Raw genomic sequence first — 23103 nt, 5'->3', positions numbered from 1 at the left:
ATCCAGCTTCTGCAAATCCTTAGCTACCGGGTCCGAACGATCCAGACCAGAGAAGGCTGGAAGCTCGATGGATTGATTCAAATGAAACGATGACACCATCTTCGGAAGAAAGGAAGGGTCCGATCGCAAGGACACCCCTGAATCAGAAATTCGCAAAAAGGGTTCCCTGCACGATAACGCCTGTAATTTGGACATCCAGCATGCTGAGGAAATCGCCACTAAAAATACCACTTTCAGGGTAAGATCCTTTAGCGTCGCCCGCTTGATGGGCTCAAAGGGTGCTGCACACAAAGACGAAAGCACGAGATTGAGTTCCAGGAAGGGCACGGATGACGGAGCGGTGGGCATAAGTGCTTCGCTCCCCTCAGAAAACGCGCCACATCTGGATATAATGCCAACGCCACTCCCTGAACCTTGCCTCAGAGACAACCAAGAGCCGCAACCTGAACCCGTAGGGAACTACAGGACAGGCCGACTTGTAGAAAACCTAGAATGTCTGATCAGTGGCCAGGGAAGTACCAGGGCATCAACTCCCTTGGCCCCTGTCTCCCTGTGCAGACTGTAGAACCTTGGAGCCTTGGCATTCTGGAATGTAGCCATCAGATCCACACGTAGTGTGCCCCACCGCTCACAGATTAGCTGAAAAGCCACGTCGGACAACTCCCACTCTCCAGGATCGAGATGGTGGCGACTGAGGAAGTCCGCTTGAATGCTGTCTACCCCAGCAATGTGGGAAGCCACGATGCTGACGAGATGCTGTTCCGCCCAGTCCATCAACTGTTGCGCCTCCGTGTTCCTACTTGGCGATTGATATATGCCACCGTGGTTGAATTGTCTGACAAGACTCGGACCGATTTCCCCCTCAGAAGTGGGAGGAAGGCCTCCAACGCCAGAGCTACCACTCTGGTTTCCAACCGGTTGATAGACCACTGAGACTGTTCTCGGGACCACTACCCCTGCGCCGACTTTCCCAGGCACACTGCTCCCCAGCTGGAGAGACTGGCATCTGTAGTAACGATCGTCCATTCGGGCATCACTAAAGGAACGCCCCACTCCAGATGGTCTGAGACAAGCCACCAGTCGAGGCTGGCTCTGGCCGACTCCGTAAGTGGAAGCAGAAGATGGAACTGTTCCGACACCGGATTCCAGCGGGACAGCAATGCTGATTGTAACGGACGCATATGAGTGAAGGCCCAAGGTACTAATTCCAGAGTGAACATCATGGACCCCAAGACCCTCAAGTAATCTCTCACCCTGGGCACTCGCATGGACAATAGGTCTCTCACCTGTCCCTGTAGCTTGACTATCCGCTCTGTGGTGAGGAACACTCTCCCCAGCATCGTGTCGAACAGAGCTCCCAGGAACTCCAGAGACTGCGAGGGCACCAGCCGACTCTTGGCAAGGTTGACCACCCAGCCAAGGGAGCGCAAGAGCTGAAGAACCCTGCGGATAGCGGCTTGACACTGAGCCTCGGACTTCGCATGAATCAGTCAATCATCCAGATAGGCATGCACCAGTAGACTACCTCTTCGGAGTTGCGTTGCCACCACCACCATCACCTTGGTGAATGTCCTGGGGGCGGTGGCGAGGCCGAACGGCAATGCTCGGAACTGGTAGCATCTGCCCAGAATGCAGAATCTGAGGACTTTTTGATGATACAACTGAATGCAGATATGGAGATACGCTTCCGGGAGATCCAGAGATGCTAGAAACTCCCCCCGACGCACGGAAGCGATGACCGACCAAAGCGTCTCCATCCGGTAGCGCGGTACCCGAAGACATCGGTTGACTTTTTTGAGATCTAAGATTGGTCGGAAAGTTCCCTCCTTTTTGGGAACTATGAAGTAAATGAAGTAGCGTCCCTTGTGCCTTTCCGCCAATGGGACCGGCGTTATAGCTCCCAAATCCAGAAAGTGCTGGAGCGTTCCTCTGACCGCTTCCCACTTCGCCCGGTACGCACAGGGAGAGATCAGGAACTGGTCCCGAGGGAGCCGTATAAAATCTAAAGTGTAGCCTTGACTTATCACGGTGAGGACCCACTGGTCCATGCCTCGAAAAAGAGCGACAATCTGGCTCCCACACTTGGTACCTGGTGGACGAGGGATGGACCGGCCGTATAAGAACATAAGAAAAATGCCATACTGGGTCAGACCAAGGGTCCATCAAGCCCAGCATCCTGTTTCCAACAGTGGCCAATCCAGGCCATAAGAACCTGGCAAGTACCCAAAAACTAAGTCTATTCCATGTAACCATTGCTAATGGCAGTGGCTATTCTCTAAGTGAACTTAATAGCAGGTAATGGACTTCTCCTCCAAGAACTTATCCAATCCTTTTTTAAACACAGCTATACTAACTGCACGAACCACATTCTCTGGCAACAAATTCCAGAGTTTAATTGTGCGTTGAGTAAAAAAGAACTTTCTCCGATTAGTTTTAAATGTGCCCCATGCTAACTTCATGGAGTGTCCCCTAGTCCTTCTACTATCCGAAAGAGTAAATAACCGATTCACATCTACCCGTTCTAGACCTCTCATGATTTTAAACACCTCTATCATATCCCCCCTCAGTCGTCTCTTCTCCAAGCTGAAAAGTCCTAACCTCTTTAGTCTTTCCTCATAGGGGAGTTGTTCCATTCCCCTTATCATTTTGGTAGCCCTTCTCTGTACCTTCTCCATCGCAATTATATCTTTTTTGAGATGCGGCGACCAGAATTGTACACAGTATTCAAGGTGCGGTCTCACCATGGAGCGATACAGAGGCATTATGACATTTTCCGTTTTATTCATCATTCCTTTTCTAATAATTCCCAACATTCTGTTTGCTTTTTTGACTGCCGCAGCACACTGAACCGACGATTTCAATGTGTTATCCACTATGACACCTAGATCTCTTTCTTGGGTTGTAGCACCTAATATGGAACCCAACATCGTGTAATTATAGCATGGGTTATTTTTCCCTATATGCATCACCTTGCACTTATCCACATTAAATTTCATCTGCCATTTGGATGCCCAATTTTCCAGTCTCACAAGGTCTTCCTGCAATTTATCACAATCTGCTTGTGATTTAACTACTCTGCACAATTTTGTGTCATCTGCAAATTTGATTATCTCACTCGTCGTATTTCTTTCCAGATCATTTATAAATATATTGAACAGTAAGGGTCCCAACACAGAACCCTGAGGTACTCCACTGTCCACTCCCTTCCACTGAGAAAATTGCCCGTTTAATCCTACTCTCTGTTTCCTGTCTTTTAGCCAGTTTGCAATCCACGAAAGGACATCGCCACCTATCCCATGACTTTTTACTTTTCCTAGAAGCCTCTCATGAGGAACTTTGTCAAACGCCTTCTGAAAATCCAAGTATACTATATCTACCGGTTCACCTTTATCCACATGTTTATTAACTCCTTCAAAAAAGTGAAGCAGATTTGTGAGGCAAGACTTGCCCTGGGTAAAGCCATGCTGACTTTGTTCCATTAAACCATGTCTTTCTATATGTTCTGTGATTTTGATGTTTATAACACTTTCCACTATTTTTCCTGGCACTGAAGTCAGGCTAACCGGTCTGTAGTTTCCCGGCCGTATTTCATTGTGAGGTCTTAGTCCTCGCCGTCAATGGGGACTGATTCCACGACTGTTGTCTGTTGGGGCTGGAGCGAAAGGAGGACCCCGACGACCGCACCGGCCTGGATTTCCGACTACCACGGAATCGAGCCCAAGCTGAAAACAATCCCCTGGAACAGGGTCTATCCTCTGGAAGCTTATGAACCTTGTTCTCACCTAAGGATTGTATCATGTCCTCTAATTCCTTACCGAACAACAACTTTCCTTTAAAAGGAAGGGAACAGAGGTGGGACTTGGATGAAGAATCAGCAGCCCAATTTCGCAGCCAGAGAAGTCTGCGCGCTGAAACTACAGACACAATGGATCTGGCAGACGTGCGAAGCAAGTCATAAAGAGCATCCGCGCTATACGCAATGACCGCCTCCAACCGGTTCGCCTGGCTGGCCTCTCCCTCCGAGAAGTCAGAATTGGCTTGAAGTTGCTGGGCCCAGCAAAGACCCGCACGCAGCGCAAAGTTACTGCACATCGCTGCCCGGACCCCTAAGGCGGACACCTCGAACACCTTCTTGAGCTGCAACTCCAACTTTCGGTCCTGCAAGTCCTCAAGGGCTGTCGCCCCCGTGACCGGTATCGTGGATCTCTTGGTGACTGCCGACACTGCTGCATCCACCTTCAGAATTCACAGTAGCTCCAAAGCCTCCTCTGGCAGAGAATATAGCTTATCCATCGCTTTGCTAACTTTTAACCCCAAATCTGGGGTGTCCCACTCACGAAACAGAAGGTCCGTAGCCGAGAGGTGGAAAGTAAAAGACACTGCCGTACCCCTGAGACCCAGCAAAACCGAATCCATCGCCCCTAACCGTGACTCCGGTGGCGGAGCTTCCAGGCCTAATTCCCCCATGATGACCGGGATAAGGGGATGCAACTCCTCTTTCTTGAAGAGACAAACCACCTTCGGATCATCTCCTTCCAATACTGGAACTCCCCCCCACGGTTTAAATTGAGCTGGGGGTCAAGGTCCTCCTCTGCCCCCCCCCCACCCCCACCCCCCGGGAGCTGAGGTTGGGGATCTGGAGTCTCAGGCAAGGAAGAGTCCGTGCCTGTCTCAGCCTGCCCCGTACGCAAAGACAGTTTACACCGAGGAGTCTCAGCTTCCCCCTTGGAACCTGAGCGCTGGCAGGGTCTTTTATGTGGATAAGAGCTTCTCTAAGGCCAGAAAGACTGGGAGAAGGCAGGCTGCAAAGGCCTTGCGCATGAGTAAAACAAATTCCGAAGGGAAGGAGGAATCTGATGAGGACCTTTCAGCCCCCTCAGGGCTGTCCTCAGCTAACTGAGAAATTGGCTCCGCAGGCGCACCCCCCCCCCCCCCGGAAGGAAAACACTGAGGAGAGAGTGACGGGGGTAAACTCTCCTCCCCCACCGCGTTCCGAGCGACTGTCTGCAGGGAGCCTAAAATGGCCGCCATTCCCGTGCTAATCTGGGACGATGCACCCGACTCGACCCGGACCCCGTGGACGATTGCTGAGGCCGAAAACGACACCCCCCCCCCTTTCCCCCACGACGAAACGGAGGGTCCCTCGCCGCCCTGAGCACAGAGGCCCTCCCGAGACAGACGACCGCAGGAGGAGCCGCATGCCCGGCAAGAAGAACCCCGAGGCATAATTAGGCCTGGGGGAGACCACGGAGCACAAAAGCGAACCAAAAAACAAACAAGTAAAAAATAAAAAAGTAAAGCGAAACGCCAGCGCGGAAGGAGGGGGGGGGGGGGGAGGAAGTATCGGAGAGTCGGTGAGGGTTAAAGCAAAAACAGTGCAGACTATTTTTTTTTTTTTTTATACAGTCAAACCTTCACGCTGTCCTTGGTTCTGGACAGCCCCTGCTCCTGCCGGTGTAGCTGAAGTGAGAAAGCCGGGCTACCCGGTATCACTTCAGAGCTGCTAATTCTATTGACCATGGCCCTCGACCCTGTTGAGCAGCTGCCTCGACCAGGAAGGATGGTCCCCTCAGGACCTGCCAACCCCCTGGGAGACTGACAGGCGTTCCACAAGCCTGTGATTCTCTCCCCTGTCTTTTTTTTTTTTTTTGTAAACAAAACAATAAAGGCACAGAAGCCCCTAACTAAGTCTAAACTCCCTTAAGAAGGAATCACTCCAAAATTAAAGATCAGAAGAGACTGGGGGCTTTGCAGCCCCTGCCATCTGCTGGAGACAGAGAAAAGACTAAGGGACTGTGGGTGGCACCCTAGTATATATGGCAGGGTTGTTTGAAAAAAACTTCTGTCTCCATCTGCTGGAGGGAAGGCAAAACCCAGGAGTCTGGACTGATCCGGGTATGTACAGGGAATTTAAATTTGTCTGGATAACCCACATCTTGCCTAACCAGCCCCTTGGGAACTTGTTAAAATGAGCACAGAGATGCAGGAAGCAAAATGAAGAGGGGAGGGCCCGGCAGCACAGAGTGTGAACCTTTCTACCAGGGCCCAGTACAGGAGCAAGATCCTATTACTGTGATTTTAGATCCTCCATCATCCCATGCCCAATGCAGGATCTACGCATCCTCTCGCAATACTGCAACTGCTAGTCTTCAGGGCCTAATTCTACGCAAGTCCTCTTCACCATTTAATAAAGAACTTTTCATGAAGAGAAATGTATATGAAAAAAAGTCTTAGAAACGTTCTTTGTCCTCCCCATAAAGTCCTTCTGCCTGTATATTATCCGATGAATCCTCCCTTCCCTTGCAGGCACTTCATAAACCACCCTTACAAAAATAATTTGCAAATTACTGTTTATCTGCACAAGGTGTGCAGCAGATGCTCCTGAGCACCTTGGGACAGATATTCTGTCACCACAGACATGCTCTCTCAGCCTCCACCATCACCTATTTATGGTATTCAGGGAAGATGGGAGCTACAGTAACAGAATTCAAAGAGCCCTGGAATAGGCAGAGAGGGTCCTTAGCTGCAAAGCAGTGAAGAGAAACCTGGAAATCAACTGGGGTGTACGGCAGTGCAAGAGGAAGCAAACTGGACAGGCCAGATGGGTTCTGTAGCCCTCATATTATGTGTTTCAGAAATCATTAGGAGGATACACTGCAGCCACAGAAAGACTCATAAAACCTGTTCACGAGAAAATTATTAAGAAACAGAAACATGACAGCAGAAAAAGACTAAATGGCCCATCCAGATTGGAATTATAATGCTAAATTAATAGGGCAATCACTTCCTTAGAGATCCCCTATGTTTATCCTATGCTTTCTTGAAGTCAGATACTGTTTTTATCTCTACCATCTCCACTTGGAGGCCATTCCATATATCCATCACTCTCTACGTAAAGAAATATTTTTCTAAGATTACTCCTGAGTCTACTCCCTTTTAACCTCATCCCTCTGTGCATGGAAACTTTTGAGATATATGTCTCTATCATATCTCCCCTTTCCTCTATGGAATACATGTTTAGATCTTGAAGTCTATTCCCATATGCTTTAGGCCGAAGACTGTTGACCATTTTAGCAGCCACCCTCTGGACCGACTCCATCCTGTTTATATCCTTTTGAGGGTGTGGTCTTCAGAATTGTACACAGTATTCTAAGTGAGGTCTCACCAGGGACAATATCACCTCGCTTGTCTGCTGACCATTCCGCTCCTTATGTAGCCAAGCATATTTCTGGCTTTTGCTGTCACTTTATTCACCTGTTTGGCCACCTTAAGATCATCATATGCAATTACCCCCAGCTCCCGCTTTTCTTTTGTGCTAAGAAGAATTTCACCTCCAATACTGCACTTCTCTCTTGGCTTTTTGCATCCTAAATGCATAGTCTGCATTTTTTAGCATTAAATCTTAGCTTTACTAGATCCATCCTTATGTTTTCCACACCTTCCTGGCTGTTCAGCCTGTTACAGATTTTGGTATCATTGACAAAAAAAAAAAAAAAAAAAAGAGAAAGCTTTCCTGACAATTCTTCTGTTACGTTGCTCATGAAAATGTTGAAAGAATCAGTCAAGAGACAGATCCCCGAGGCACACTGTTTCTAACACCCCCCCCCCCCAACCTCCCGGAGAAAACTCCATAAACCACTACTCTTTGTCGCCTCCCACTCAGTCACTCTAGGTCCCATACCAAGGGCACTCAATTTATCAGTCTCCTATGCAGAATTGTGTCAAAGCTTTACTGAAATCCAAGTACACTATGTCTAGCGTTCTTCCTTTATCCAGCTCTCTGGTCACCAAATCAAAGACATTGATCAGATTAGTCTGACGTTTTACCTCTGGAAAAACCATGCTGCCTTGGATCTTGCAATCCATTGGATTCCAGAAACTACACTAACCTCTGTTTTAACAGCGATTCCATTAATTTGCTCACCACAGGGGTCAGACTGAGCCTCCTCCTTACTTCCACTTTTATGAACAGGAAGCACACCTGCCCTTCTCCTGTCCTCCGGGACTATTCCCAACTCTAAAGAAGCACTGAAAAGGGAAGCCAGTGGAGCTGCCAGGACATCTCTAAACTCCCTTAGTACCCTCAGATAAATCCCATCCAGTCCCATCACCTTATCTACTTTAAGTTTCGTTAGCTCCTCATGAAAAGAAAATTATTATTTACCTGCTAATTTTCGTTCCTGTAGTACCATGGATCAGTCCAGACAGTGGGTTATGTCCCCAATCCAGCAGATGGAGTCAGCACAAGCTTTGAGGGGGCGTATCCATATATACTACTACCCCCTCTGCAGGAGTTCAGTATCGAGTATATCAAAGCCCGAGTAGAAACCCCCGAAGGATCAAGTTTGTGGAAACAGATAATGAAAACAATTGTAACCGCAACAAGTAACTGCAAACATCCTACCAACTTGTAGGGAGCTGTGAAAAACAGCGAAAAGAAACAACTGTGAAGACACAGAACACTGCGAGCAAGAAGCAGCGCAGAGCTGAGCAGGATCAAGAACCCAAACGCGGTGGGCGTCTGGACTGATCCATGGTACTACAGGAACGAAAATTAGCAGGTAAATAATAATTTTCTTTTCCCTGTACGTACCTGGATCAGTCCAGACAGTGGGATGTACCCAAGCTTCCCTAAATCGGGTGGGGTCCTGCGAGGCCTGCTCGGAGAACCTGCTCGCCAAAGTGTCCAGAGACCGAAGAGGCGAGGTGCAGACGATAGTGCCTCGAGAAAGTGTGTAACGATTTCCAGGTGGCTGCCCTACAAATTTCCTGCGAGGATACCGAGCGAACCTCCGCCCAGGAAGCCGCCTGAGAACGTGTAGAATGCGCTACGATTCCGGGTGGGGGAGTCCGACCCGCCCCAATGTAAGAAGCAGCAATGCCGGCCTTCAGCCATCTGGCAATGGTAGTCTTCGAGGCCTGAGACCCCTTCTTAGGACCGGCCCAGAGTACAAAGAGATGGTCAGAGGTTCGGAACTCATTTGTAGCCTCCAGATAGAGGCGCAGAGTGCGCTTGACATTCAAGAGACGGAGAGACTTCGGCTCTGAGGAAGAGAAGGACAGCAACTCCACCGTCTGGTTCACATGGAATGCAGAAACCACCTTCGGAAGGAAGGAGGGAACGGTGCGAAGCGAAACTCCAGAGTCGGAGAAACGGAGATAGGGCTCTCTACACGACAGAGCCTGCATCTCCGAGATGCGTCGAGCGGAACAGATGGTCACAAGAAATACAGTCTTGAGAGTGAGATCCTTTATCGTTGCGCTGCACAGCGGCTCGAACGGTGGTCCCGACAGGGAGCAAAGCACAAGGTTAAGACTCCAGGAGGGACAAGGGTCCCGTAACGGAGGACGCATATGCTTGACACCCTTGAGAAAACGAGCAATGTCAGGATGCTGTAGAAGAGAGCCCCCATCGCTCAACAGCGAACCAAGGGCAGCCACCTGAACCCGTAGTGAATTATAGGTGAGCCCTTTTTCCACCCCCGCCTGTAGAAACTGAAGGATCTGAGGTACAGAAGCCTTAGCGGGTCTCGTGGCCTGGGTGGTACACCACAGCTCGAACACCTTCCAGACTCGAACATAGGCCGATGTCTTTCGTGCCCGCAATAGCGTGGATACTACCGCCTCCAGGTAGCCCCGACGCCGGAGGCGGCGCCTCTCAAAAGCCAGGCTGCAAGACAGAAGAATTCTGCCTGCTCGAAAAATACCGGGCCCTGATGTAGGAGCTGGGGGAGGTGCCCCAGCCTGATTGGCCTGTCGATCACCAGCTGTAGCAGGTCCGCAAACCAGGGTCGCCTGGGCCATTCTGGGGTGACGAAAACCACGGTCCCCTGATGGCTTTCTATTCTGCGGAGCATCCTGCCCACCAGGGGCCATGGTGGAAAAGAAAGATATGGCAGCCACGGGAGGACCAGGGCATCCACTCCCTCCGCGCTCTCTCCGGCGACTGAAGAAGCGTGGAGCCTTGGCGTTGAGAGCGGACGCCATCAGATCCAAGTGGGGGGCCCCCCACCGATGGACGAGAAGTTGCATTGCTTTGTCGGAGAGAGACCACTCTCCGGGTCCAGCAGTTGACGACTGAGGAAGTCCGCCTGGACGTTGTCCACACCGGCGACGTGCGAGGCCGCTAGCCGGACGAGATGACGCTCCGCCCATTGCATCAGCAGCGCCGCCTCGAGCGCGACCTGCGGGCTGCGCGTGCCTCCTTGTCGGTTGATGTAGACCACGGTGGTAGCGTTGTCAGATAGGATTCTGACTTCTCGGTTCCGAAGAAGCGGGAGGAAATGTCGCAGAGCTAGCCGGACTGCTCTGGTTTCCAGACGGTTGATTGACCACTTCGCCTCCACCGTGGACCACGTCCCCTGCGTGGCGCTTCGATCGCAGACTGCACCCCAGCCTGCTAGACTGGCATAGGTGGTCACCACCACCCAATTTGGCAGATCGAGGGACATGCCACGGGCCAGGTTCGGCGGATCCAACCACCAGCCCAGACTGTCCCTGGCATTCTGTGGGAGCGGGAGAATCATCTGATAGTCCTGCAATACTGGTTTCCAACGGGAGAAGAGCGCCCACTGTAAGGTCCTGAGGTGCGCGAAAGCCCAAGGTACAAGGTCGATGGTGGACCCCATCACTCCCAGGAGTTGCAGGTAGTCCCAGGAGGTGGGCTCTGGTAACGCAGAGAACCGTCGTGTGTGATCCCGCAAGGATTGAGCTTTGTCCTGGCGCAGAAAAACTTTGCCCAGTAGGGTGTCGAAAGTTGCCCCCAAAAAAAACCCAAGCGTTGCGAGGGCATGAGGGAGCTCTTGGAGAAGTTCACTACCCATCCCAGGGAATGTAGAAACCGTACTACTCGAGTCACCGCTGAGCGTCCATGATCGAATGACTTCGCCCGGAGGAGCCAATCGTCCAGATAAGGATGAACCAGGATGCCCTCCTTCCGGAGAGCTGCCGCCACAACTACCATGATCTTGGTGAAGGTGTGCAGCGCCAGCGCCAATCCAAACGCGAGAGCCGTGAACTGAAAATGCTGGTCCAGAATTTTGAAACGAAGGAAACTGTGGTGGTCCGGGCGGATGGGAATGTGCAGGTAGGCCTCCGTTAAGTCCAGGGAGGCGAGGAACTCCCCCCGATGCACCGCCGCAATCACTGACCGGAGCGTTTCCATGCGGAACCGAACGACTCGAAGGGATTTGTTGACTTCCTTGAGGACTAGGATAGGCCGGAAGGAACCGTCCTTCTTTGGTACGATGAAATAGATGGAATAGTGGCCCGAGCGCACCTCTCCGAAGGGCACGGGCGCAGTAGCGCCTATCTCCCGGAGTCTGTCCAGAGTCAGCTGCACCGCTCCTCTCTTGAGGTCCGAGCCACAGGGGGAAAAGATGAACCTTCCCTGCGGGGGGCGGACAAATTCCAATGCGTAGCCGTGTTTTATGGTATCCAGGACCCACTGGTCCGAGGTGATCTGTGCCCACTCCGCTTAGAAATACGTTAGTCGGTCCCCAATCCTGGGGACAGGGGAGTGGGCGAGACTGGCATCATTGTGAAGACTTGGTATAGGGGTTCCCGGTTCCGGGAGTAGTGCGTGCGGGCTGATGCCCGCGGAAGGCGCGCAACCAGGGCTGAGACCTGGGGGCGGATGGCCGGGAGCCCGTCTGTCTGTAGCCCCTGTAGCGCCGTTGCGCTCTGGCTCTGGTCCGAGAAGAAGAAAACGCTCTGGATGGTCGAAACCTATCCTCCGGCAGCCGATGAACAGCGTTCTCCCCCAGGGACTTGATGATCTGGTCCAAATCCTCCCCGAAGAGGAACTTGCCCCTGAAGGGAAGAGAGCCCAGACTGGACTTAGAGGACGTATCAGACGCCCAATTGCGTAGCCACAGTAGTCGTCGTGCTGCCACTACCGAAACCATGGATCTTGTGAGGACCCGAAAAAGGTCGTACGAGGCGTCCGCCCCATACGCCACTGCGGCTTCTAGCCGATCTGCCTGGGCAGCCTCATCGGACGGCAGGTTCTGAGACGTGAGGAGTTGTTGCACCCAAAGGAGACTAGCCCGCTGGGCAAGCGAACTGCACATCACCGCCCGCATACCCAGAGCGGAGACCTCGAAAACCCGCTTAAGGAAAACTTCCAACTTACGATCCTGTGTGTCCCGCAACGCCGCACCTCCCGTCACTGGGATAGTCGTCCTCTTCGTGACCGCCGACACTGCGGAGTCCACCTTTGGGACCTTGATGAGGTCCAGAAAATCTTCGGGGAGCGGGTACAGCTTTTCCATAGCCCGGCTGCTCTTCAGGGAGGCCTCCGGGGTGTCCCATTCCCTGGTGAGAAGTTGTAAAAACGAGTCATGAATGGGAAAAGCCCGAGCCCTCGGCCGGAGTGCCGCCAGGACAGGATCTCCCTTCCTTGAAGAAGTGATGACAGCGGGAGCTACTGGGGCAGGCGGGTCCAAATCTAATTCTTGGATGATCTGCGGGATGAGGTCGTCCAGCTCTTCCCTCTGGAAGAGGCGTAGGGTACGCGGATCATCCCCCTCCTGTGTGCCGTCCCCTTGTCCCCCGTCCGGGAGGTCAAGTCCATGTCCCGCTGGGTCTGGCACCGCCCCCACTGCCGCGGGCGTGGATCGGACCCGGGTAGGAAGGCGGGAGGCCCCCACTCCCGGAGGGTCGGGGGGGGCCGGCGTCGAGGGCGACATCCGAGGGATCTTAGGAGGGGGGGGGGTCCCACAGGTGCTTCCAGCCCCTGCAGATAAGCGGTATGCATGAGCAGGATAAACTCCGGAGAGAACCCCGGCCTGCTCGGGTGCGCTTCGGGGGCGGCGTGGTTCCTGCTCCCTGGCTCTGGGTGCTTGGTTCCTGCACCAAAATCGGGGGAACACCCCCGCTGGTAGAGTCCTCCAGGGATCCGTTCCCCCTCGTGGCCTGCGCCTCAGGGCGCTCAGAATGTAAAATGGCCGCCGTTCCCGCCAAAAATGGCGGAGTGGCCGGCCCGCACCGCCCGGGCAAAAAAGAGAAATCAGTCAGGGACTGTGAGGTACCTTCCCCCCCGGGAAGGCATCGTGCACAGATGCCCTCCTGGGAAATCCGGGACCCCGGGTCTCCGCAGGCCGCACAGCGGGACGGCCGCGGCATCGGGATCGCTGCAGGAGAAAAGAAAAAGCCACGGGGGGGGGGGGCCACACGCACAAAGGCGCCGCTGCGGGGGGGCCCGGTCGGCCCACACTGCCCGCTGTCTGAAAATAGAGGAGGGTGCCGCGGGGGGGCCTTCCTGGCCACACGACCCGCCCCAGACATCTTTCCCTAAATGGCTCAGCAGCCCATGAGGAGCTGTAAAATGGCCGCGGGTGAGGGAGTAAAGAGCGAAGAGGCCGGCTCCACCGGCTTTCGCGGGCACCGGGGGCTGAGCTGTAAAGGAAAAAACTACAAAGGAAAAACAAACTTACCCCTGGCTGCAACGAGAAATAAACAGCAAGGCCGCAGAGAAGAGACAAGGAAGATAAGCCACTCCCCAGAAGTGGAAAGAACTCTGCCTTTTTTTTTTTTTTTTTTTTTTTTTAAACTTAATACAAACTTGATACAAACTTGATCCACAGAAAAAGACAACAACAAGCCATAATCAAGCAAGAAAGTGAAGGAAAAGGAGGGGAAGCCTGATTCCCCTACTCGCATCTGCTGGAGTCAGAAGATACTGAACTCCTGCAGAGGGGGTAGTAGTATATATGGATACGCCCCCTCAAAGCTTGTGCTGACTCCATCTGCTGGATTGGGGACATAACCCACTGTCTGGACTGATCCAGGTACGTACAGGGAACACACTGTTCAAAAAAAATCGATTGAGGTTTACCTCACTTCCAATCTTATTTGTGTTTGTTTTATGTGGTCCTGCTCCAGGCCTTTCCACGGTGAACACCAAACAGAAATGTTTGTTAAGCAATTTTGCCTTTATCCTCATCAGCCTCTACATATTCCTTCCCTTCACCACAGAGTCTCACAATGCCACTTTTGCATTCACTTCTAATCACTAACATATCTTTTAAAAAAAAAAGTCGTCCCCCTCCATTTTACCGTGTTTGCTATTTTTTTCCATCTATTTGAAGTTTTGCATTCCTGACTGCTTTCCCAGCTTCTCTTAATTTTTACAGATATTGTCACCCGTCTTCCTCTTTATGGAATTTTCAAGGCAGCTCATCACCCCGAAAAAATGTTGCTAGCAGTACATTTTTTTTTTTTTTTTTTTTTTTTTTTTTTTTTTTTAAGGATTATCATAAGGCTTGGGTATAGCTGCATGGAGCGGCAATTCCTATCCTTAAGAGAAACATGGGGTAACCTGCACAGTGTGGCACCTACTACCATAAGAAGCTTGCTGGGTAGACTGGATGGCCCATTTGGTCCTTTTCTACCATCCTCACTATGTTACTAAGAACGTTGACCTTTTTCAAAACCTGTCAATGCAGACATTGTCCTGTTACTGTAACCAAGTAATACAGCAACAAGACACAGGTGCAAGAGGAACAGAGGCACCTCAGCTTTCCCCAGTCCCAGGAGACTATGTACACAAGCATCTGTTCATACAAGAGTCATGACATCACCCAGTTTGTCCTAATACCTGAACTTAAAGCCTCAAAAAAAGATTCCTGGCATGCTGAACAAAACTATTGATCGATGCTGAGAGCTCTGCCAGGATTTGAAAAAAAACAAAGGCTGAATGCTCTATAACTTTAGACAGAATGAGAGGAAGAAAAGCACTTCAGGACCAAGTGATGGTGAGAGTCACTCTCATTACATACCAGAACATACCAGGTGAGTCTCGTTTCTGGTTGCCTCGTAATACCCAACAGCACACTCTGTGCAGAAAGGGCCCCCGTAGCTAGGATAGCAGTCACAAAGCCCGGTGCCAGAACGGGTCCCGTCCCCGTTACACCGGCCGTTTCCACCGCAGGGTCTCTCCGAACCACCGATGCAAGCTGCAGACAGACACGGAGGGAAGCCGACAGTCACCTGGTGTAGCAAGAGAGCTTGCGAAGGCAAAACAAGAGGGAAAAGTAAGAGGCCAATGGCATTGCTCACAGAGACAGTCGGGGCCAAAAGTACCAGGAGGACAGCAAACCTTCAGGGTGTCCATACACAGCCACTGGAAGAGGTCAGGATACTGCTTCTGCCTAGGGGTGAAAGAGAACAAGAGGGGGAGGAGAGTGAGCGAGCTAGCTCTGAACTGTGGGAAACATCTTAGACTATGAAGCTTTTCTCAAGGAAGGATTTCCTTCCAGTATCCTACAGCAGGAATCTTTAGTTAATGGGACCCACAAAGACACTGAATCGCACCCCATAATCACAAAGGGGTTTTGTTCACTATCCTGCAGTCAAGGAAATTATCTCCCCCCCACCCCTTCCCCAAGACGAAGCCAAACTTCAGTACCCTAAAAAGGATGGTGTATGGAGCAAGCAGAGTCACCGAGCACGCTGCCACCCCCTCAGAATCACAACCAGTTCCACATTAGTAGAAATACACAGCCCACCTTCGTCAGCAGACGGTTCCCGAGTGTGCCTTCACAGTGTATACAAAGATTTATCTCCTGGAGTCGGCTCTCAGAGTGTTGTGTTCAAGGCATTGCACCACCGAGTACAAAACGAGGACTCACTTCTTGAACCACCAGTTCTCCACGAGCTCCTCACTCTGCTCCAGCATGCGGTTGCACTCAAAGTTAGACGTACCGCACACGGTCTCCATCACCTCCAGCAGCCGGGTCTCACTGTTGGGGGGGAAAAAAAAAAAAAGAGCAACACGTCAGCTGATGACCACGACAGCTTGTGGGTCCAGCAGATCAGCAGAAATGCAGCTTTGAGACGTACAGCAGAGGTTCTTCATACTCTGTGCACATATGATGTGTGTGGCAGGTTTGCAGTGATTAAACGCTCCAGGGCCCTGCGACCTCCTCAGGTTAATGCTACATAAGTGCCCTCACATGGTTTGGGACTTCTGGGTGACTGTTGATTGAAAAAGGAAGCATGGTGCTTTAAACTCTCTCCTTCTGTGTGTTTGTGCATTACCATTGATAGAAATGCTCTGCTAAAAGCAGGCACACAGCTGCAATCTGCCTCTCTAAGACCAGTTAGTGTAGCTGTGTTTAAAAAAGGATTGGATAAGTTCTTGGAGGAGAAGTCCATTACCTGCTATTAATTAAGTTGACTTAGAAAATAGCCACTGCTATTACTAGCAACGGTAACATGGAATAGACTTCATTTTTTGGGTACTTGCCAGGTTCTTATGGCCTGGATTGGCCTCTGTTGGAAACAGGATGCTGGGCTTGAGGGACCCTTGGTCTGACCCAGTATGGCATGTTCTTAATGCATGCTCTGTTATGACCTGCCTGGCGTAGACACCAAAATGGATGGAGCCTTCTGGTGATCAAATTTTGCAGCCAAGGGAACTTTTTTTGCCCTTTTATTTAACATCCTGGCTGAAATGCGCCTGCCGATTTCAATTTTAGGGGACTTGTATGAGCTAATAGCCGAGTGTTTTATGCTTTAAGCACGGAGTTAGGGAAATTTGCAATCCAAATAGATAGATAACGGCATAATGCAAGGTAAATATGTGACCAAAAAAACCCCAAAAAAAAAACAACTATTGGAGCAATTTTTCAATACTGCGCAGGCAGGGGCAAATTCCCTGCAAATACTGCACCAGTCCTCACGGGGAAAGTGCGAGCATGCCCTCCCGCCCTCCTTTTGAGCATTCCCAAACAAAAAAAAAAATGGTATCCGCAGAGATTGGCTCCTGCTGTTTCTGGGGGTACTTTTTTCCCCAGACGAAACTGTGTGTGTGTTGTCTCTGTTGTAACTCCCCCCCCCTCCCCCACAATACCACCAGGAAAATGCAGGTAAGAAGTAGGCAACACTGTGGTCGGCGTTCAAATAAATGCTTTTAGCAGGGTCAGATAAACAGCTTTGGTAAAGCTGCCCGCTCTGTGTCGCAGGGTTAACGAGAAAGCAGGGGTACGAGGACGCTCAAATGGAGCGCCAGCTCGGGAAACCCGTTTTAGTACCTGGTTTCATACTTAGCCAGCTTCTCTTCTTCCCATGCTGTGTTCCCTCCGCCGAAGTTCTGTCCAGCTGTCTTCTCCAAACCCTGAAGAGAGCGCACCATGGAAACAGATTAATGGGTTAGCTCAGGCTAATTTACTGAGTAATGTTCCCTAGCAAGTTACGCAGGTCTCACGGGCAGGAGAGCTCCAGAGGGGTGGGATGAAAGCAGCCAAAAAGAAGAGAGAGGTAGTTCTATTTGAGTGATTATATACTGTGTGCTCTGGTTTCATTAGTACAGTTACATGGTAAATAATCATAATTTTGAAGTTAAATTCTCAAATAACTGCAATGGGGAAAGAACTGTCCTAGCACTAGTGTTCGGGACACATCATCACCACCTCCAGTTACCCAAACTCAACTGCCTCTATCTAATAAGGAGGAAACCGCTTTTCACTTTCATCCCAGCCACAGCTGTTCAGAAATGTTGGGAACAGCAGATTTGAACCGGTGGAGACATCACGGGGAGCCACAGACACACAAGGGTGGTGCAGCCTGCGGGTATATACATGCTTTCAAAGAGAAGGCCTAAAAAAGGTATGCCCCCACAAGACAGGAACTGTATCAAAGAAGATTACAGCAGTATATAAGGCCAATGATCACAGAGACATTTTGCTAGTACAACAGCACCCTCGGATGGTTTCCCCCACTCTTGGTCCTACCTTCCTGGCCCTTGCTGCTACATTCTCTACCATGATTCCTGACACTTTGCTGCTGGACTCTCTGCCTTGGCTCCCGATTCTTACTGCTGGATCCTCTGCCTTAGTTCACGGCCCTTGCTGGATTACCCCTCAGAATTACCACTTTGTGTGTCTTTAAGGGACTTCACAATTTGTCCCTTGATCCAGCTACCCAGCCCCAAGTACTTTCAACTCTACATTCTGAGCAAGGTATGCGAACTGCACAGATGTACAAATCATTTACAACTCGGTACAATCTTGACAGGAATTGAGCAATGCATTCCTTTTGCCCTGTTATAGAGAGAATCCAGAGAGTGTGTGATGGTTGGCTGTACTTCTAGGTCCCTTGTAGATGCTCTGAACAGTTCATGACTACAAAAGGCTACCCTGAGTGCACCAGCCAAGGCCCTGAATCAGGGCTTAATAGGAAGACAAATATGTCTGATGATCATCAATGGCTCTGTGCCTATTAAATGAAAAAGACAGGTGCTCAAACTGGTCCTCAGGACCCCTCCCAGCCAGTGAGGTTTTCAGGATATCCCTAATGAATATAAATGAGAAATATTTTTATACACTGGAGACAGCGCATGCAGGTACATTTCATGCATATTCATTAGAGATATCCTGAAAACCTGACTGGCTTGCGGGGTGGGGGCTCCAAGGACCAGTTTGAGCACCCCTGAGATAGAGCACATCACCTCTATCCAAAACCCAGGACTGCAACATATGGGTGACAGGCTACAGATGATGCTGTATATATTGATTGCTATCTCTTACCTTCTTGAAGCTGCTGACAAGGTGCCTGCAAGTGTCACAGGGCTCCTGCTTTAAAGAGCCAGGATGTGGCAGGAAGAGCAGGAGCCACCCCACCACAAATACACACTGCAATGACTGTAGCTTTCTCTTTGCGGGGCCCATCTCAATGCCAGAAAATGCCACCAAAATATCAGTGCTGAAGGAGGGGGGAAAAAAAAATAAAAAAAGGGGGAGTGAAACACACTACAACCTCTACTTTATTTCTTGATTAATCTGTAAGGGCCAGGCACCACACAGGCTACAGAATCTCCTATACAGAATAATTGAAACCTGTGATATCTATCAAGGTTGTTATGCACCACAGTCACAGAGATGCATGCAGGAATGCAAGACCAAGAAGATGCCAGCTGCTGGCTGGAAACACCCCCCCAGCAAATGCTTTACAGTAACAGCCATCAATTTGAAAAAAAAATTAAAAAGCATTTCCACATCGTATTCAGTCTGTCTCAGAGTATTACACAGGTGCTATATTTTTCTGATACTTCATTCTGTTATCACGTGCTTCTCATTCATTAAGTTTTGTTTTGCAAGCATGGCTGTGGCCTTACACCTGAAGGAATTATACTTTGGATCATGTTCTTAGGTAACAGGATAACCGTTACAGCTGTGTGTAAAATTACTCTTATCACCATAAGAGTGCCTCACTAGATGCCAGTAATATACAGGAAAATATTGGAACTCTTGATAAGGAAGCTTGTCAGGAAGCTTCCAGAATACTTGGGGCGGGTTAGAATTCCACTGTAAGAGCATGCAGTGCACAACCTCCACATTTCATATCAGTCAATGCTTAAAGACTTGGCAGGAAATGCATCAGGGATGAGCTTAAAGATGAGTTTCAACTCTGCTGGCGACACAAACCTGTGATAGCTGTACAGAGCTGCTGACACTACCTGGTCGTGATTAAGCAGAAGAAATGTGCAAACAATTCAAAGTCAAACCAGATGGATGTTGGTACTGCTCCTCTTCATGTCAGACTTTTACCAGCTGATTTAGGGAAAATTCCAGAGAAAATATGGAAAAAAATTTAGTTTAGGATTTTTTTTTTTTAATATCCAAAGCTAATTTTTTTCAAATCTGCTTTGGGTTCCCCCAAAAAGTTTGATGAACCTTCAAACATTTTTCCGGTTTTTGAATTGCTCGATAACTCTTGAAATAGTTTACACCTCCTTGCTCAGAGAATGATCTCCAGCAGCACATGTGTCTGTGTTTCGACGTGCAATATCAGCACGGGTGCATGGCATCAGAATGTCTTCAGTCTGAGCAGATTTTAAAACCCAAGACTGAGGGAAAACTCTGAAGTTCTGATGATTTGGGAGTGAGACCTCTGAGGGGGAGAAGGTTCTCTGTGTTGTCATCCTAATTTAATTTTGAGATTTTTGAACCACATGAACCTTATGTACCAGAATTTACTGGGGTGGAATGTAAGAAATCAGAACTAAACCTAAATCTTCCACTCCCCTAGAAATCAGGCTGGCAATACCGAACTCTTGGGATGAGATAAAAGGTTTCCTATAATCAGGGGTTACTGTAGGACTGCAGGTCACCTAGGATAGAATCAGCCAAGCCTGGTTTTGCCTCATGGATTGGCAGGAGATGTAGTTATAATTTTCCTAAGAAAAACAGGACTGCAGCTCCAAGCAAGCCATGGGTTAATAGCAGGCCTGACTCAGCCTATACTAGGTGACTCGGAGTTATCTAGCACAGCCTATGTACTCTTAAGTTAGAAAGTTCGCAGGCTGGGCAGAGACCCGCGGGGCCTTGCTTTCTATCCGTGAGTTTATTATCACAGACAGTCGCTGCAAAACCTTGCATGAAAATCAGCAGAGTCAGAGAGACTCCATGGTGAGCAAATAGCATGGAGCACCGCGGCAAGAACCATCCTGCCCGGCACCATCTAGAGTAGAGGAAATAAGGCCCACGTGATCCAACGCCCGAGCACCTGGGGAGCCGAGCCCGGCCCAGCCTTCCTGCAGGCACATTTCAGGGAAAAGGGGGGGGGGGGAGCTTCAGCCGTTCTCTGTTTACTTACCTCGGGCTGCTGGAAGGAGTAGGTGGGTGGTGACAGCGGTGCCCGACTGCAGGCAGGAAGGAAGGAGGTAACAGGCGCCGGGCACTGCAGCGGCTTACACTGCGCTTGCCAGCGTGCTTCGTCCTGCACAGAGGCACCGCAATCAGCTGGCTGCAGCCCCCTCCTCCTATTGGCCACCCTCTCTCTACCAATAGCAGCCGGCCATGTGCAGTGACGTCACGCTCCAGCGGCTAACCAAGCGGCAGGATGAATAGAGCTGAAGCGGAGAGGCTGGCAGCTGTTTAAAGGGGCAGCGACAAACACTCAGAGGCGAGGAGGAGTGCGAGTTTCAGTGTTATTTTTTTTTCTTTTCTCCTGCTACTTTTCTTTATTGCTTCCTGTATTACTTTGCTAACCTCCGCCTGCACCCTAACATGAGAGGCTCAGAACCTTCTGAGGGCAGGCTATTCCCCCCCCAACAGGTTTCTATGACTGAAGAACAAAACTCAACAAATTAAACGGAGTCTTGGACTATATGCATGCAGATACACCTGAGTAATATTAATTGCGCTGCTTGCGCATATCCTTAAAAACCAGGTCTATTTGCAGCCGCGAAGAAAGGAGGCTCAAGAAACCCAGGCCTTAAAGGGTTGGCACCTTGCCCATGTTAATCCAAATTTAGGTTCTGATTTATTAAGGCTTTTTTTCCCATTATGTCAGGCCGATCCAATAAAGCTGCACAGAAAATGGGCACTCCATGTTGAGCACCCGCTTTCCTAACTCGCACCCAGCCACCTCACTTGGGCACACAATAGAATATTTAAATGAGGGGGTCATGCTGCCAAGGAGGCAGTAGGGACAAATATGCACCCCTAGCGCCTCCTTGGCAGCAGGTATCCACGAGAGGTGGCCATCAGCAGGTTAGGAAAACAGACGTTTAATTTTGACAAGCATCTATTTCGTAACCTGGGCACAGGCACGGGTTAAGAAAACGGATGCTCATTAATTGAACATCCCTTTTCCTAATCTTGAGTGCCAGGAAACATAAAAATATGTGGGTCAGATGCACTTTTTTTTTTGATCTAGGGAGAATAGCTAATAGCATCATTAACATGCATTTGTATGCGATGAGCGCTGATAGTTTCCCCGGGGGAGGAGAGTTGGATGCACGTTTTGGATACACTAATCCCCTTATTGAATAAGGGGTTGTGGACGTGTGTCCAGCCGCGGGTTATACTGTGAGCTCAGCTGAGCAGACTATTGGATCAGACTGTGAACTCAGCTGAGCAGACTATTGGATCAAGCTTTAGTAAATCAAGCCCTTAGATCTAAGCCTCTGGGAACAAGAAAATACCTACAGTACTAATACAAAAGTGCATTAAATAAAAAAAAACCAAACAAGCAAACAAAACAGGGGTGGGTAAGGGGCAGGGGTGTGGCCTGCTGGTTGCGGCGGTTGCTACCCCTGATTGAGCTGGATGTTCACTAGGAGGGCGCTGCTCTCTGCATTGGTGGAGGGGTGGAAGGGAATTGGGGCCGGAGGGTGCTGGAAGCCAATAGAGACGGGTGGGAGGGAGAAAAAAGGGGGGGAAAAAATGGATAAACTGCGTAGCTTGCTGGGCAGACTGGATGGGCCGTTGGTCTTCTTCTGCCGTCACTTCTATGTTTCTATGTTACTTAAGAAAATAAGAACCTGAATCTGCTTGGAAGTGGCACTGGCTACCCAATCACAAAGGGCAGAATATAAAGATAAAATGAAAATGGCTAATTTAGTTCTGTTTGGTTTTTTTTTTTGCACTGCATGCATGGAAATGTAGCCTTACTTTTCTTAGCGAAATCACAACTAAAACTCCATATATGCAGCCAGGGCAGACTGCAGGAAAATATCAGCCCAGGGGATTTTTTCAAAATCAGGCCCATGGGGTATCTGTCTGATTCTCTCATGCTTTCCCTGAAGTGTGTGTTTTAACAGATCCCAAAAGCAGACCAGACTGACTCTTGAGAAATCATACATCATATGACCAGGAGCTTGGCAGAACTGAGTAAAAAAAATGTCCCCAATTTTCACATTTTTCATAAATAACTAAGTAATAGAGCTGCGCTTACCCCAAGCAATGGCCAGTTTTTAGTGTATAAAAGCATGAAAATAGGTAGGTAGGTGGAGAGAGCTCTTTTCCTGTGCGGAATAGAATAGACCTATTCTTGGGAAACTTAAGCTTTGCTGTATATATGTACATATTTAGGTGTCCTTTTTAGTAATTATTATCTGCAATTAACTTCTATTTTATCTGTTTTTATTGTTTGTTCTATCCTCTTATTTCTTAAATTGATCAGAAAGACCTAGAACCACAATATACTGAGTCAGAGTGTGAGTATTTGAGAGGGGAATAAGCTCCTGGGTTCAAGCCCCCATGTATAATCCCAGTAATTGTGTTTTTAGATTGGGTAAACTGCCAAAGCATAGTCCTGCTGGCCTGCAGGCAGAAGGCCCTTGGGTAAAACTCATAAAGGCCGAGACAGTAAAGG

At 49.7% G+C, this 23103-nt stretch overlaps 1 protein-coding gene across 2 annotated transcripts in view; it reads right to left on the bottom strand.

The window, feature by feature from the left end:
- Nucleotides 1-20848, bottom strand: part of CRELD1 (cysteine rich with EGF like domains 1) — a 31146-nt gene extending 10298 nt beyond the window's left edge. Inside the window, exons 1-7 of one of the 2 annotated variants that reach the window (XM_029601181.1) lie at nucleotides 20599-20848; nucleotides 19428-19553; nucleotides 18531-18705; nucleotides 17037-17119; nucleotides 15633-15743; nucleotides 15061-15152; nucleotides 14781-14957 (exon numbers count right to left, since the gene is read on the bottom strand). In XM_029601181.1, coding sequence (XP_029457041.1) covers nucleotides 14781-14957; nucleotides 15061-15152; nucleotides 15633-15743; nucleotides 17037-17119; nucleotides 18531-18671 — 604 coding nt within the window. In that variant the 5' untranslated portion in view covers nucleotides 18672-18705; nucleotides 19428-19553; nucleotides 20599-20848. The remainder of the gene's footprint in view (nucleotides 1-14780; nucleotides 14958-15060; nucleotides 15153-15632; nucleotides 15744-17036; nucleotides 17120-18530; nucleotides 18706-19427; nucleotides 19554-20598) is intronic. The other variant, XM_029601180.1, reaches the window with a different exon arrangement.
- Nucleotides 20849-23103: the final 2255 nt, after the last annotated feature.

Source organism: Rhinatrema bivittatum, chromosome 4, assembly GCF_901001135.1.
Source record: "Rhinatrema bivittatum chromosome 4, aRhiBiv1.1, whole genome shotgun sequence".
In the NCBI taxonomy this organism is placed as follows: domain Eukaryota; kingdom Metazoa; phylum Chordata; class Amphibia; order Gymnophiona; family Rhinatrematidae; genus Rhinatrema; species Rhinatrema bivittatum.
This window is presented reverse-complemented; position numbering and strand designations above follow the sequence as displayed.